This window comes from Eumetopias jubatus, unplaced genomic scaffold (genome assembly GCF_037043125.1).
Source record: "Eumetopias jubatus isolate StellerSeaLion01/CBP00866 unplaced genomic scaffold, mEumJub1_p1.0 scaffold_1, whole genome shotgun sequence".
Lineage (NCBI taxonomy): Eukaryota > Metazoa > Chordata > Mammalia > Carnivora > Otariidae > Eumetopias > Eumetopias jubatus.
Genome location: NW_028274807.1, coordinates 4,694,830 through 4,711,952, shown reverse-complemented (window position 1 = coordinate 4,711,952; position 17,123 = coordinate 4,694,830). Strand labels below are relative to the sequence as shown.

Here is a 17,123-nt window from a genome sequence, read left to right as displayed (position 1 = left end):
CGCCTCAGCGCGTCCGTGAGGCTGTGCCCCGGGGAGCAGGGCCGTGGGGAGGGCCGGGTGGCTTTGGCACCCGCTAACACGCCCTCATCCTTCTTCTCTTGAGCAGAAGGAGGCCTGGGAGCTCCTGCTCCTTCCCTGTCCATATTCACGTCTGCGCATTATTTTCTGTTTTCCTCAGAAAACTCTGCCCCTGTTAGAAAATCAGATAAAGGAAAATTATGAGAAAATAACAGAGGAGTTACAAAAATATGGTTCCGACGTGCCTGAAGAGGAGCATGAAAAGATGTTTTTTCTGATAGAAGTGAGTACGGCCCATCGCCTCCAGTCGGGACGTCGTCGTCCGGAAAGGGATCTGGTGCCTCACGCACTTGCTTCTTGCTCCCAGCAAGCTGACCCGGGCTCAGTCGGCCCGCTCAGCACCAACAGGGGCTGGGGTGGAGGGACAGTGGGCAGGGACTGACAGGTGCCGTGTGTGCTCCCCGAGAGTCCGAGGCAGTCAGGGCAGAGCGTGGGGGCCTGTCACCCCGTAAGGTGGCCAGGAGTGGCTCACCCGCCCTCAGCCTCCATGCGACCTCCAAACGTCCTTGTGTTTGGAATATCCCCACTGATACTTCTGTTCTCCTTCTTGACAGAAAATCAATGCCTTTAACCATGACATCACCTCCTTAACTGAAGGGGAAGAATTTGTGGGGGAGGACGAGTGTCGGCTCTTTACCAAAATCCGGAACGAGTTCCACAAATGGAGCTTGGTGATTGAGAAGAGGTTCCAACGAGGTGCGTCCAGGGTGCTGCCGTCGGCCTGGCGAGCGCGCCGGAGTGGGGGGCCGCGGGAGGGCAGGTGGTGCGGCTGGCACGGGTGCTGGCGCAGGGGGCGCGGGGTGTGGAAACCACGGGTGCCCCGGCCCACATCACTGAACCTGGGCCGGCAGGCATCGGCTGCAGATCTCAGAACACGCCAGGGGATCGGCCCGGGTCCGCCCAGGCGTCCACCAGAATCAGCCCTCCATCCACAGTAGCGGGTCAACCTGCCACGTGCTCTCTGCAGCCCCGGGATGAAGTCGCTTGGGTCTTGGTCAGCTGGCCACAGCCCTGAAGCCTCTCTATCTCAGCGGATTTTATCGTTGCGGCAGCAACGCAAAGGAAATGAAACACACCTAGGCACCACCTTGCAGCACCAAGTTCTCAAGAGTCCGAGAGAGGTAGAAAGTGTGACCTGAAGTTTACTTTTTAATATTTCAAGAAGCTTAAAGTAAATCCTATACTGACCAGTGATAAGGCTGCAGGGAAATTTTAAGGAACTTCGCTTTTATTCCGGCAGCCTGGTGGGTGCCATAACTCATTTCGGCTGACTGAACGTTCACGTTGACCATTGTCCTCGGCTTTGCGTAATGAACATGGGGGATTAAGTCATGCCATTTTTTATGTAATTCCAAGGCCACACGTCTCAGTCCTCTCTGTTCCTTGGCTGAGGCACAGAGGGCAGGACAAGATAAATAATGGTGTTCTTTGTTGGAAAAATGGGGTGGTCCCTTGCGCCATCTGCACAGCTCCCATGCTGCTTACTGGAGCTAAATCCACAGTGCGAAGGGTTGAACAACTGCTGTGTGGTGTGATCCTCCATCAGGGAAGGGCCGCTGTCCCTTTCAAGGAAGCTAACAGTCTTGAGCTCCAGCAACCCCCTCCTGTATTGCTCAGCAAGCTTACGCACACAGCCCATGAGAAAATAGCTCATTTTTTTAAGATCCTCATTCCTCCCAACACTGGGCACCCACAGGCAAGAAAATGAATTTAGGCCCCCTAATCACTCCTTATACAAAGAGAAACTCAAAATGGATCAGAAACCAAAATGTGAGCCCTAGAACTATAAAACTCTTAGAAGAAGATGTAGATTTGAATCTTCATGACCTTGGCTTAGGCAGCGGTTTTTAGATAGGACACCCACAGCACACACAAACAGAATAATAGACAAAGTGGACTTCATCAAGATTAAAAACTTGTGTGTGTCAAAGGACACCCCCCCTCACACATACAGAACTGGAGAAATTATTTGCAAATCACACATCCGATAAGGGCCCAGTATCCAGAACATACAAAGAACTCTTAGGATTCAACAACAAAAAGACAAACCCAAATTAAAGATGGACAAAGGAGTAGACATTTCTCTAAAAGAAGAAATACAAATGGCTCACAATGCAGGAATAGATGCTCAGCGTCATTAGCCGTCAGAGGATCTCAAACCAAAGCCCCGGGAGACCCCACCTCACACCCACTAGGAAGGCTAGCATGTGTCCGTGTACTCATTGCTGGTCTGCTAGGGTTCTCATTACAAAGACCGGGGATCTTAAACAACAGAAACCGATTTTCTTACAATTCTGGAGACTGGAAGTCTAAGACCGATTACCAGCAGGTTTGGATTCTCCAGATGCCTTGCCTCTCTCCTTGGCTTGCAAACACCACCTCCTCCCTGTGTCTTTCCTGTGTGGGTCTCTGTCCTATTTCCTTCCTATAAGGATACCAGTCAGATTGGATTTGATCACCTCTTAAAGGTTGTATCTCCAACGCAATCACATTTCCGAGGCGCTAGGGATTAAGGCTTCAAACATATCAATTTATGGGGACATACAATTCAGCCTTTGACAGCAGACAATGGACTATTATTCAGCCATGGAAAGGCATGAAACACTAAACATGCTACAACATGGATGAACCTTGAAGACATCATGCTAAGTGAAGGAAGTGAGACACAAAAAGCCACAGGTCTTTGGATTCCATTGACATGAAATGTCAAGAGCAGGCAAATCCATAGAGATAGAAAGTAGATTAGTGGTTTCCAGGGGCCAAGGGGGGTGGGGAATGGGGAGTGTGTGCTGACAGACAGAGGGTTCCTTGGGGTGATAGAAGTACTTGAGAATTAGCTGGTGGGGATGGTTGCACAATGTCATTACTATACTAAAAATCACTGAGCTGTATGCTTTACTAGGGTGAATTTTATAGTATGTGAATTATATCTCGATTAAAAAAAATACCTATGGGAAAATTTCTCCCGACCAAAAGAGGAGACCCAGACCGCGACTCCTGGTTAGTTCTTCAAAAAGACTTCCACCAGCAGAGGTATCCTCTATAGTCCAGTTTGTTGAGAATAAAAAGAATTCCCAAAGTATAAAGAGGAAACAAAGTGTTTTATGTAGCGAGCAGTAATCTTATGTACCTGGTTACTCTGTTATCTCGTTTGATTTATAAACACTTTCTACACCTGCTATTGTATGCGGATATGTGGATACGTGACATGTCACTGATTCTGAATGGTGGTACAGTTTCTTTGGTAAACATCTATAGAATTTCTTACCCAAGAGGAAATTCCTTCCCCCGATTTCATCCTCCTGGCTTGTGCAGTTCGCTGCCCTCTGGCCTCACACCTGACGCTATACTTAACCATCTTGAGATGACTTAAGGAAAATGGTCTTGAGATCCATTTTTTTTTTATTGCAATCCCTGAATTTTTTTCTCAATTTGCAAATCAGATTTGGTTTTTTTTCCCTTGCTTCTCTGTGTTTTCAGAAAGTCCAGAATGGTATTGTGTTTAAAAAAAAAACCCACAAAGTTATTTTTTAAAATAACTCAGAACTCTTCTTTTCCAGGTTACAAAGCTATATGTAAACAAATCGAGAGATTTGAAAATCGGTATCGTGGCCGAGAGCTGCCAGGGTTTGTCAATTACAAAACGTTTGAGATTATCATAAAACAGCAAATCAAAGAACTAGAAGAACCAGCTGTCTATATGCTGCACACGATAACTGGTGAGTTCTTGATTTTGCTTGTAGGCATTTTATTTCTAGGGCAGTGAAAGGCTTGAGCCCAAACCAGTGTTGAACTCCACAGCTCTCCTCCTGGGGTGTTTTTTAAACTCCAAGCTCTCCTCCTGGGTGTTCTTTAACCTCCAAGAACCCAATTAATTCTCTGGTTCTCTGGACACCAACTAGGTGTTCAACATTTCAGTTCAGTTCCAACAATAACTGAGTTAGCACCCATCCTCCAGCTTAAGGGCTCGGCCCTACAGGACGGCCCCCCCTCTTTAGACCATGCTTCTGATGGACAGGCTAAAAATTGGAGTTCCCACAGCCCCCTCCTCAGATACTATAATTTGCTGGAAGAGCTCACAGGACTCAGGAACACACTTTACTTATCTCTGCTGGCTTATTTTAAAGGATGTACTTACCTTTGCCAGTTTATTATAAAGGATGTGAATGAAGGAGATACATAGAGGAGGTCTGGGAGGGTCCCGAGGGCAGGTGCTTTTGTCCCGTGGCAGGGGGGGAGGGCACCACCCTCTTGGCATGTGGGTGTGTTCACCAACCTGGAAGCTCTCTGAACCCTGTCATTTAGGGGATTTAAAGGAGGTGTAATCAGTTATCACAAAGACATAATCAATGATCAGCTCCATCTCCAGCCCCTCTCTCCTCCCCAGAGGTGGCGAGGTGAGACAAAGAGAGACACAGCCCTCCACAGGCCTGACGGCTCCTTTCTCCTGTAACTGCCATGCTCTCTGGTTTCCCAGACATTCACTGGAATCATTTTCTTTGTCCCCACCGTGGCGGACGCCATATTGTCACTCACACCTCAGCTGTCTCATTTCAGCAAGAAGTAATAATCACTCTGGATCCGTGAACCCATATAGGTTGGGGGCAGTCCCATGACAGCACCTTAAGAGATGTATTTCTAATATAATTTTACCTTTAGTCTTAATAGTTGTGTATTAAAATTGGTATTTGTGTTGTGTTGATCCATTTTGCACTCTTAATTTACTCAAAGAAAATTGGTAGTGCTTAGAGCTTTATAGTCACAGAAAAAAATATTTTTTAAAACCCATATATATATATATGTGTGTTTCAAACTTTTTTTAAAAACCTCTTAAACTTTTTTAACTTTTTTAAACTTTTAAAAACTTTTAGTTTTTAAAACTAAAAAAAAACTTTAAAACTCACATATATATATATGGGTGTATATACATATGGGTGTGTGTGTGCATATATATGTATATGGGTATATTATATATATATACCTACTTCTGTTTCAGAAAGATATGATGTGGAGTCAATAAAAGATTTTCAGGATGCCTGGGTGGCTCAGTCGGTTGAGCGTCCAATTCTTGATCGTGGCTCATGTCTTGATCTCAAGGTCATGAGTTCAAATCCAGTGTTGGGCTCCATGCTGGGCATGAAGCCTACTTTAAAAAGTTTTTCAAACATAAAGATGCTGCCCATCATATTAGGATAAAATTTCTGTGAGGAAGTCAAATGGAAATATGAGGAGTTTCAAAAATAGAAAGAAATAATGTAAATTTTCTGATTGAATAAGAGCATGTTCGTATTTTTTTTAAATGGATAACATGGACATTTAGAGCCCATTGATATATTTGAGACTGCTGTGTCTTACTTAAAATATTAACATATTTATAACCTACCAGAGATTACATTCTTTGCAACTGTATCTGCTTAGGATGAAAAAAATGTTTTTTTAAGATTTTATTTATTTGAGAGTGAGCATGCAGCAGGGATGGGCAGAGGGAGAGGGAGAGAGAATCCCAAGCAGACTCCCTGCTGAGCACAGAGCCCGACTCAGGGCTCGATCTCACGACCCTGTGATCATGGCCTAAGCCAAAACCAAGAGTCGGATGCTCAACTGACTGCGCCACGCAGGCGCCCCAGGATGAGAATTTTAAATGTCAAAGAAATATGCCAGGGAACAATTGGACTTTGAAATTCTTCCAGAGAGCTCTCCAGCAAAAAAAGGCACGCCCTCCGTCCCTGAGTGGGAAGAAGGAACAGAAGGGAGGGGAGGAAACTTCATTTCTGGACATTTTTTCATCCTCTTTTTTTGTTGTTGTTTTTTGCAACCTACAATTATGAATGAGTCTTGTTTTTTCCTCAGATATGGTCCAAGCTGCCTTCACAGATATTTCGGAAGCAAATTTTGCTGAATTTTTCAACCTCTACAGAACTACCAAGGTAAAACAGACCACATGTCTAAAAAAAAAAAAAAAAAAAAGTCAGCTTGATGCTGGAAAACAAATTTCTTGGATTGAGACCATTTCAACTTTACGGGGTATTTGGAGAAGCAAATAGTCAAGCTCATTAGTGAACTTTACTAGTGGTATCACCAGCGATGTCTGGTTAGAAGCAGTAAGGCAGACCGAGTGAGTGAGATGGAATATAGAAAGAAAATCCTCAAAATCACAAGAACGAAGGAGACCCATAGTTTGTGTGGAACATTGTCGCCTCTGAAGAAAATGGCCCTAACCTTGAAAGTCACTGAGGAGGCCACACGGGCAAATGGCGTCTCCCAAGAGCGAAGAGTCAGGAGGAAGTAAGACCCCCCACTTCACGCTGTTGAGAGACTCTTCCACTCTCAGAAACAGGGGCTCCCCCACGGCTCAGCTCAGGCTCCCGTGGCCCAGAGCGCAGCCTGGCCAGCTTACGTGATACTCACTGAGTGCTCCTGTTCCGGAGGCTGGAGGGCCCAGATCGAGGTGCTCAGATCCCGTGTCTGATGAGGGCCCGATTCCTGGCTTGTGGCTGCTTTCTCCTTGTATCCTCACGACACAGAGAGAGACAGAGAGGGAGAGAGGGAGAGAGTAAGGGAGAAAGAAAGCACTCAGGTGTCTCTTCTTACAAGGGCATGGACCCCATCTGTAAGGGCTTCATTGTCATGGCCTGACCCCCTAAAGGCCCCCCCTCCGATGCCATCACACTGGGGATTAGGCTTTCAACATATAAATTTGGGGGGACACATGCATTGCACCCCTAGCACCCAGCACCGCTGGGAAGACTGGCTTGGCCTTGTGCAGGCTCGGGGGCTTGGGGTGGGCTACTTATGCTGCCTGGTCCTCTGGAATGAACACAGAAGAAAATGTTTGGGGTGCACCTAGCACTATGTGTCACACTCAATGGCCCCGAGTGCGAGCTCTGGGGAGTCCAGATATTTTCTATGTGAGAGATCTACACCCCGGCCTGGTGGCAGCCAGATTCTCCAAACATGAAGCGTACAGAATTGCACAGATTTAAATTTTGCCCCCCCTTTTACCCCCTGAGCTCTCTGATGGGGCGTATGGTCCTGCTTCGATGGGAAAGCCCCCCACAGAGAAAGAAAGAAGCTGAGACATTGGCCCGTGCGGGTTCCCAGGTTCAGGTGGGGGGTCAGGCTCCCGGAGGTCCCGAGCCGCAGTTGGGGTGGGAGCCCCATCCTAGACAAGCCAGTGCGGGGTGCAGAAGGCTGCCCCACAGCAAGGTGCTGCCTTGGCTCACTTGGGAGCCAGCTAGCCGTGGGCTCCACAGAGGACCTCCTTCCTTGAGCCGGTGATTTGTTTCTGAGGGCTCTTCGTTTTGCTCCTCTTTTGCCGTAGTCCAAAATTGAAGACATTAAATTTGAACTAGAAAAAGAAGCTGAGAAGTCCATCCGCCTTCACTTCCAAATGGAGCAGATCGTGTACTGCCAGGACCAGGTCTATCAGTGTGCATTGCAGAGGGTCCGAGAGGAGTCGGACAAAGGAAAGGACAGAAAAATAAACAGCATGTGCTCCAAAGAAGTTTCTTCAGTAAACATCTCCTTGTCTGACATCTTTGAGCATTTGCTGGCTTACCGTCAGGTGAGTCTGCGGGCGTCTCTGGGAGGCGGTTTTCATTACGTGTCCTTGTGATTGCGTCTCTTTGGCCTCCCGGTCTCTGTGCGGTGACCACCACCAGCTGGCTCGTCTTCCAGGCCTCTCCGTGAGCGTCCGTGGAGGCATCGAGCCTCAGAGAGGCGAGCAGGGGCTGTGGCTCGGAGCCACTCCCTTCTGGTGTCGACAGGCTGTGCGGCCCTGGCCAAGTTACTTGACCTCTCTGAGCCTCAGCTTTCTTCTCTGTAAAGCTGTATCTCCTCACAGTTCTTGTGAATCTTCAGTGAGATGAGTGTGGGTAGGGCGCCTTAGCTCAGTGTCGAGATGCAATGGCCGTGTGCCCAGTAGAAGCCACTCACAGAGACACATGCTTTGATGGCTACTGTCCGTTTCAAATAATGTGAAAAGCAGTCTCGTTCATGCTGGGGAAGGATGTGCACCTCAGAGCCATTGAGATAGGTCAGAATCTGGACATGTAAAGCAAGTAGTCATCTTGGTTTACCAGATATCTCCATCAGTTCACTATTTGGATGCTTTAAGGCTTCTCAAACTCGACTGTGCACACAGGTCTCCTGGGACCTGGTTGTAATGCAGATGTGGATTGCAGGTCTGAGGTGGAGCCAGGATTCTGCATTTCTTTTTTTTTTTTAAGATTTTATTTATTTGTTTGACAGAGAAAGACACAGAGAGAGAGGGAACACAAGCAGGGGGAGTGGGAGAGGGAGAAGCAGGCTTCCCCGTGGAGCAGGGAGCCCGATGCAGGGCTCGATCCCAGGACCCTGGGACCATGACCTGAGCCGAAGGCAGATGCTTAACGACTGAGCCACCCAGGTGCCCTGGATTCTGCATTTCTAATGGGCTCCCAGGGGATGCCCGCACTACCGGACAGAGACCACGCTTGGAGGACCAGCCTCTAAACCAAGGGTCAGACTCCATTGACTGCAGACGCTGGGATGTGTGCCCACATGAGTGAGGCCTGTGAAAGGCAAGTCAGGAGGCACCTGTGCACCTTGGCTTCTCCCGCAGTCAAGCCTACCACCTGTCTGGTCATGTGCCTCACAGAGGCGTTTAGAGGAGGTAATGCACTCACACACAGAATCCCGAGAGGAGAATGAGTTGATGGCAAGAGGGGTCCCCCACCCACCCCGTCCTGAGCCAGCCCTTCTCCCCAAAAGAGGTCCTTCTCTGGTTTCTTGACATCCTCGGAAGGAAAGCTTTCTTCTTCAGGAAAATCTCTGTTTGGCACTTAAGGCCTTCAACTGATTAGATGAGGCCCACTCTCGTGATTTCAGATAACCTCCCTTACTCAGAATCAACTAAATGGAGATGTTAACCACATTTACAAAATACCTCCACAGCAATACCTAAGTTAGCGTTTGATTGAATAACTGAGCCCTTTAGCTGGGCCACGCTGCTCTATGAAAATACCATACCTGGGTGAGGGTACACTCAATTACATTGGTAAATTCTCCCCACAGGTGGCCTGTTCCCTCCACATTTGCAGCTGGTCACCACTGAAGTTGTTGGCTTTTTGATATTATGACATTTTGTTGTATTTTCTCTTATTACAATGAGGTGGGACATGGTTTCACAGCATAAGAGTTATTTCTGTTTCCTGTTCAGGAAACCATCCCTCCAGCAGAAACTTTGTAGAGCAGGGTCTCAGATCCCAGCCATTTGTGGTGCAAATACCCCAGAGTTTGTCCTCTGCCCCTGTGGCTTTCTTTATGGTGGTTTTAGACCATGCTGGAGGTTTTAGATTTATGGATTGGACTTAATGGTTGTTTCCTTGTGGGGCTTCCGTGCTTTTTGTCTTATAATAGTCTCCACTTACGCCATTGGACTTTGTCTCTGAGATTTAGAAACAAAGTCTACAATATTTTCTTCAGTAACGTATCATTTCGACTTTTATATTAAACCTGTGATCCATTTGGAATTACTTGACGTCCAGAATGAGGCTTGCTCTAGACGGCTGATGGTCGTCCTAGAACCATCACCGAAGACCCCATCCCGGGCCTACTGATGCGCAATATGCCCATAATCAATCACCCTCTTCCTCTGTGTCCTGGGGTCTTTTTCTAGATCCTGAATTCTCTTCTGTTGGTTTGCTTTTCACATGTCAGCATCGACATGATTACATTAGCAGCTTTTTATACAAGGCTTAAATGTCCAGTGCAGCTGGTACCCTCCCAAATGCTGCCTACTTCTTTCTTCTTCTTTTCTATAGTGTGGCAAAATATGCATCGCATACCATTTACCATCTTAACCATCTTTACGTGCCCAGGTCAGCGGCATTGAGCACACTCACACTGTCATGCAGCTGTCCCCACCGGGCACCTCCAGGACTGTCCCCACCCTATCCCCATGAAACACTGATTTCCCATCCCCTCCCGCCACCCCTGGCCTTCCCATTGTACCCTCCAATTTTATGGATTTTCGTATTCTAGGAAGCTCGGATAAGTAGACTTGTGCAATCTCTATCCTTTTGTGTCTGGCTTATTTTACTTAGCATAATGTCCTCAAGGTTTGTCTTTGCTGTAATGCCCTTCCCTTTAGAGTAGAGTGATATATGGTCATATGGACCAACCACATTGGGTTTATCCGCTCATCTGTCCATGTGCATTTCACTTGTTTGCACCTTCGGGCTACTCTGGATAATGCTGCTGTGAACACGGGCAGGCAACGATCTGTGCTCCCACCTCTCTTTAGGCAGACATTTTCTGCCCCTTCTTGTTTGTTCCAGTTTCAGTATGAATTGTAGAATTAGCTTATCCCATTCCTGATGAGAAGAGAGCTGCTGGGCGTCTTTATTGCGATTATATTCATTTATCAGTCTGCCAGGGAGAGTCGACATCTTTATGACATGAAACTTTTCTGTCCAAGAACATCAGGGGTCTCTCCACTTGAAGGTCTCCTTTTGGGGGAGCCTCAGAAGTGTTTTAATGTTTTCTCTGCATAGATTTTGTGCACACTCTGAAGTTTATTCCTACATCTCTGCTGTGAGTCTTTTCTTCCATTTTGTCTTCTGTTTGTTGTTAGATATGGTTTCTGCAGCCAATTCTTGTGCATTTTCCCAATGAACACTCACCACGCTGCAAATAGCAATGGCTTTATATCCCCCTTATACCCGAAGCTTCCTCTTCTGGTCCTTTCAGTACAACTGGAAACAACAGGGGAGCCAACAGGCAGCCTCGTCTTGTCTGACTTTAACAAGAATGCAACTTTTCTCTGTTAAATATGATCCTCCCCGGCTAAAATCAAGGTTTCAGCGGGACCGTGCTCCTCCTTGAGGTTCTAGGGGAGAATCTGTCTCCTTGCCTCGTGCAGCTTCTGGAGGCTGCCCGTGGTCCTCAGCACGCGGCCCTCCTCCGTCTCCAGAGCCAGTGATGCTGCATCTCAGACCTCCTTCCGGACCACACCCCATCCGAATCCGCTGCCTGCCTCCCTCCTTTGCCCCGGGCCCTCCAGATAATGCAGGATACTCTCCCTAGTTTAAGGTCAGCCAAGGAGCTTAACTCCACCTACATCCTCAACTCCCTTTTGCAGCGAGAGGGCACGTGCTGTTCCGTGATCAGGACGCAGCCGTCCCTGCAGCCATCCCTCTCCCCGTGTGTTCATCGTGAAATCGGGCAAGTGTCCCCAAGTCAGCGATTGGCACAATGGCCCCGTGGGCCCCGGGAGGGTCAGGGCAGAAGGCCAAGGCAGCTGACTGTCACCACTCAGAAATTTCTTCTCCGTTCCCGAAGAGATCGTTTCCCACAGACATGGCCAGTCTGTGGGATCCCCTGGGGGCGCCTCGTCCGCTTCGCTCCATCTCCATATGGTGGCTGGCCACGCCCCTCGCTGGCTGTCATCCTGGAGCACAGAGCCGCGTCCCAGCTCCGCCGCACCGCCTGTCCGGCGGCCTTCACCAAGCACTTGTCCCACACCTGGCCCCTTTTCCAACTTTTCTCTTTCAGCTTGTTTCATCTTTTTCACCAGCTCAGGAAGCCGGGTGCTCATCGTCTCACTATTTTCTGGGGGAGGGAATGGAGGCACAGGGAGTGGATCGGCTTCCTGAGAGGGCAGCCTGAGGGGGTGACAGGCTTCCCTCTGAGAGGGAAGAGGCTTTTCACCAACAGGTGGGGCCTGGGGAGGAAGGAGGGAGGGTTGAAACTGACTTTAGACATGCAGAGACGGCAGAGGGTGCCCCTCTGCGGCTTTTGAGAGCTAAATAATTTTAGTGTGGATTAAAAATAAAAGTCGTAAGATCTTTTCAGCAGAGTTGCTAATCCGTCCATTTACCCTTTTCAAGCCCATTTTGCCCTCTCTGATCAGAAGGAACGCGAGTGGTCAGGAGTCCGCGGTGGGGTGCTGGAGTCAGGGCTGGGGGGCTCCCTGCACCCGGTTCCTCGCTGCCTCCAGCCCAGACGACAGTGCTGGGTTGGAGACCCAGGCAGGGGCGTGCATCTGCCCGGCCAGCCGCCCGGCCCCTCCTGACGCTTGCAGGCTGGAGTCAGCCCCCTCTCTGTGACCTCTTCTTCCCTGCCAGGAGGCCACCAACCGCATCTCCAGCCACATCCCCCTGATCATCCAGTACTTCATCCTGCAAGTGTACGGCCAGAAGCTGCAGAAGGATATGCTGCTGCTGCTCCATGACAAGGACACCCACAACTGGCTCCTGAAGGAGCGCAGTGACACCAGCGACAAGAGGAAGCTGCTGAAGGAGCGGCTCGCGCGGCTGGCCCAGGCTCGGCGCCGCCTGGCCAAGTTCCCCGGCTAAGGCGGGCTCCCTGTCCCACCCGCACCTCCAGGGCACATCGGCTGGGAGCAGGACCGCGCTTCCCGCCCCCGCCGCCCCCACCCCATGTCACAGATCCTCGAGGAGTTAGCAACCAGTCTTTCCAGTCATTACCCGTGCTTGTCCCTGAGTGGGCAGGGAGCTAGTAAGAGGACGTAGGTCCTGACGGAGATCGGGATTTGTCCTGGAGGGCCGCCGCCGCCGCCTTCCCTGTTAGGAAAAATGAGTTTCCGCCCCCAGGATGGTTCCTCCCGAGCCCTCGCCGTCTCCCACCGGGGACCGGTGCATGCGAAGCATCGTAGAAGGCTTTGTTCCTGCTTTGTGCCACTTGCTTTTGTGCAGCTGATGTTTTGGGAGCATTCGTGCCACGTGCGTGGGCACTCTTAGCAGCTGTATTTCACCGATTTGTAATAAACCCGTTTCTACCAGACATGGCTCTGACGCCTTGTGTTCTGGGGGGAGAAGCCTGAAAATGACAGTGGGTGGGACCCCAGTGGGGCAAATGATGGGGCACTAACGCTGCCCTCCGTGGCCGAGCAAAGACCGTGGTTGTTCACGAGAGGCCGGGGGCAGACGGCGACTAAAAGTAGAGCAATGGAGTACAAATGGAACAGGAGGAGTGGGCGAAGGGGGTCAAAGGCCCAGGCTTCCAGTTAGAAGATAAACCCGTTGACAATACTATGTTGCGCATTTGAGAGTCGCTAAGAGAGTAACCCTTAAAAGTTCTTATCACAAGAAAAAGAATTAAGTATATGAGGTGGTGGGTGTTAATTGATTATTTCACAAAAAGACAAAAAGAAACCAGCAAATGCATCAGCGGTTGATCATGTGCCCGGCTTTCCTGTCGCCTGGTGGCCGGCTCGGCGCTGAAAGTATTCAAGCCCGTCTGGGTGGGGGCGGCGCCCGGCGGGGTCTTGCAGGCAGATGTCTGACCCTGAGTTGCCCTGGGGGAGCCCTGCAGAGTCCCGACTGTTCTCCTTGGTCTGGCCAGGGCTGGGGACACACGCAGACACCCAGCCGCGGGGAACCGGAACAGCGGGCTGGGGCCAGGCGGGGCACAAAGGGATCTGCCAGCAGGTCCTGTAAAGAGGGTCGAGTTGCCTGCAGGAGAGCCGTCCAAAGGAGCACTGGGAGCGAATGCTCTCCGGGGAGACATCCTACACAACCAGTGTGGGCGGTGGGAGCACTTTCTACCAGGTGTCCAGAAAGGGGGGAGCTGCCCCAGGAGCCGTGCCTTCCCAGGCAGTGGGGGCTTCAGGCCAAGCCAGGCGACTGCCTCTCCCCGGTAGCCGACTAGTGACATGTCCCCTCCCATCCAGCCCCATCTCCCAGGTCCCTTATGATCCTTGGGATGCTACGATCCCCAGTGCTTTGGCACAATCAGAATCTGCTTACAAGAGCGGATGCCGGGAAAAGGATGGGCATTCAACAAGTCCCCATCAGCTCCCAGCGTGGCGCAGCACCTTGGGCCTTTCATGCCAATTACACACCTACTGACCGCTGGCAGGGGCGGGTTTCCCTCGGGCTAAAAGGAAGCAGTTATCAATGCACAGAGACTTTTGCAAGAGCGAAGGCAGGCGGGTGGTGCAGGCGCTCCTACAGCAGGCAGAGTACGGGCACGTGCCCCTTGAGCACATAGATCCAGGCCAGCGTCTCTGCTCCCCCTGCCGGGCCGGCCTGATTAACATCTCCGGGAGCAGCCGGGAGATGTCAGTGTTGCTCAGGGGTCTTCTTCGCTGTGGTTACAATTTTCCTGGAGACTGAAAGAGCAGCAGGAGGAAGAAAGCTGAGAGTATGTGCTCCGGAGAATGGAATTTCCCCAGGCAGCACGCCTGCTCATGAGGTGCTTGCAATCACTTTCATTTTGGCCCCAAACAGCAGGTGTCTAGGGATCCCCCAGGCTTGTTCTGACCAGCCATCAACAAGGGAGAAGTGGACTGTCCCTTCTCCCATGTGTTCGGGACTCGAGGAGAGAGAGCTCCGGAGTCCACTTGGTGTGACTTCTTCGCTCAGAGGACAGCCAAGCTCGGACAAGGGGTTGAAGCGCCCTCCCCGTTCTCCCATCCGCCATCCCTACCCCCCATAGGAGGGACGCCGCCAGGATCAGAGCCTGCCTCTCCAGATTCTGCTGCCCACTTTCGAACACTAGTAGGAAGGTCCATCTATCTGTGAAGAATATGCTAGAATACCTACGATGTCCACTCATGAACCCTCACTTTAGCTAAGTCTGGTCTGGGGCTCCGACGACCCCACAGGAAGGGGCTGAGTTTGGGGCAGAGCAAGGAGAGGGGCTGGATGGAATCGAACTGACTGAAAGAGGAAGTCTTGATTTTTCCAGGACACAGGGGCTGACATGCTGTAAGCACTTAATGCTGTAAGAGGGAGTGGGGTCTGGGACACACTGGGCATTTGTTCAGAGGACTTTCTGGATTCGTGATGGTCTTCTGAGAAGCTTCAGAGCCCTTGCTTTTATTACTGTCCTTTTCGAGGAAAAGCGAAGACAAAAGCAACCAGTCAGCCAGAAAAGTCCCCCAGATGCGTTTGTGTTTCAGAGGAAGGGAATTCTGGTGGCAAATCCTCCACCACAGAGCAGTGAGGACAGCAGAAGGCACAGGGACCTTGGCTTTCCATTTGTCAGACCTACCCTTTTCCTCCCAGGGAAGAAAGCTCTGAGTGGTTCTGCGGGATTTCAGTTGGTTACAAGCTCAGTCTCTGTCATCACAGCGAACTTTTAGCAAACACCATTTTTGGGGTTGGTTCCTTAAAAATGGGGCAACTGGGACATTAGTGAATTTTTAGATGTCACTTCACTCTGGTACTTTTCTTAAAATGCTGGGTTTACTGGGAGAAGGCGTTCTGGTATGTGTCGCATCATACATCACCCTCGATGAGGCCAGTGCGACAGAGGGCCTGGGCCATGGGGTTTGGCTCCAACCAGCGGCGTGTGCAGCTCCTTACAAAGCCAGGCTCAGGGTAAGGTCTTGGAGGGAAGGGAAGAGACTCTGGGATCAGAGCAGGATCAGGTAAGCCATAGAACAGAGAGAAGGGCTGAGAACTGGCCGGAAGCCTGGGTTCAAGACAGGACTGTCCCCCATTAACAACTCAGCTGGAGAGACATCGAGGCGGGCACAGGTTTCAATGCTGGGAGCTGACCCGCAGAGCCAGCATCAAGAGGCAACATAATGACCAGCACAAATTATTCACTTATCAACACTGGTGTATTCACTTTTCTCTAATTAATATTTGGGGTTTATTTATAGTAAGTAAATTAACTTACATCATTTATAAAGGCTTTATTTTAAAGATTTTATTTGACAGAGAGAGACAGCGAGAGAGGGAACACAAGCAGGCTTCCCGCCGAGCAGGGAGCCTGATGCGGGACTCGATCCCAGGACCCTGGGATCATGACCTGAGCAGAAGGCAGACACCCAACCGACTGAGCCACCCAGGTGCTCCTATAAAGATTTTATTTTTTAATAAAGACAATTCTTTTTCTTTTTTGAAGATTTTATTTATTTGACAGAGACAGACACAGCAAGAGAGGGAACACAAGCAGGGGGAGTGGGAGAGGGAGAAGCAGGCTTCCCGCCGAGCAGGGAGCCCGATGTGGGGCTCGATCCCAGGACCCTGGGATCGTGACCTGAGCCGAAGGCAGATGATCAACGACTGAGCCACCCAGGGGGCCCTCCTATAAAGATTTTAATACAAAGTATCAATATCTCCCTAGCTTCGGCATTCTGGCTAGATCTTCTAAGTGCAAACAGCCTCACCCACAAGTAAAACCACTCACAAAGCGACTCCAGCATGGAAAATATAACTGAAAAGATTGTCAGCCGCCATGCCATGTGGACATTCTAGGAATTGTGACCCGTTATTCGCGGATCCTTTGCTAATCCACCTACTTGCTAAAATTTGCAATTTCCAACTCAACAGTCGCAGTGCTTTGGTGGACGTGTGCATAGCAGCCCCAAACGTGGGTTGCCTGATGTTCCCAGCTGAGGAATGACAAGGTGAAGCCCTGCCTTGTTTCAGCTCTCGCTGTGAACAAGTGTCCTCTCCTGGTCTAGTTAGTGCCACCTTTCCAACACTTTGGTATTTTTGCCGGTGATCTCGCTGTTTAAAATGGCCCCAAGTGTAGTGCTGTGCTAATAAGCCCTAGGCTGTGACATGCTTCAGAGAGAAAGCACGTGTGTGGCTAAGCTCCTACAGGACTGATGGTGCCATTGGCGGTGAGCTCAGTGTTAATGCATCAACAGTGTATATTCAGTTAGGTGTCTTTAAACACAAACACCCACAAAACAAGGTCATGAACTGATCGGTTCACAGACTGGAGGCTCACAGGCACCTGACCTTGTCCCTGTTTGTCCCCTAGAAGCAACGATTCACTATTTCAGTGTTCGTGCTGGTTTTACGGTACATAATTACCATGAATGACTCAGGTGTATCTGGGGGTATTGCCTAACAAAAAGGCGTGTTTTACCTTTTTATTACAACTTTTTCCATAATTTTAACACGTCTTGATATAACGAAGACAATTCCCTGTCATGTATGGAGGACCCACGGGATTTGCGGAATGCAAAGGATTCAAATGGATTTCTGTTCTCAGGCAGAGAAAAAACTCACCCAGCCTTACTCTCCCGCTCACAGTACCCGACCCCACGGGGTTAGCACCCGTGAGAGCTGAGGGCA

The 17,123-nt window shown here is 49.8% G+C and overlaps 1 protein-coding gene across 3 annotated transcripts in view; it reads left to right on the top strand.

Annotated features, from left to right (window-relative positions):
* The window catches only part of MX1 (MX dynamin like GTPase 1), a 35,253-nt gene extending 22,389 nt beyond the window's left edge, over positions 1-12,864 (top strand). For all 3 annotated transcript variants that reach the window (XM_028126469.2, XM_028126468.2, XM_028126467.1), the window contains exons 10-15: positions 179-301; positions 633-774; positions 3,639-3,797; positions 5,929-6,005; positions 7,400-7,642; positions 12,186-12,864. In XM_028126469.2, the coding sequence (XP_027982270.1) occupies positions 179-301; positions 633-774; positions 3,639-3,797; positions 5,929-6,005; positions 7,400-7,642; positions 12,186-12,416 (975 nt within the window). In that variant the 3' untranslated portion in view covers positions 12,417-12,864. The remainder of the gene's footprint in view (positions 1-178; positions 302-632; positions 775-3,638; positions 3,798-5,928; positions 6,006-7,399; positions 7,643-12,185) is intronic.
* Positions 12,865-17,123: the final 4,259 nt, after the last annotated feature.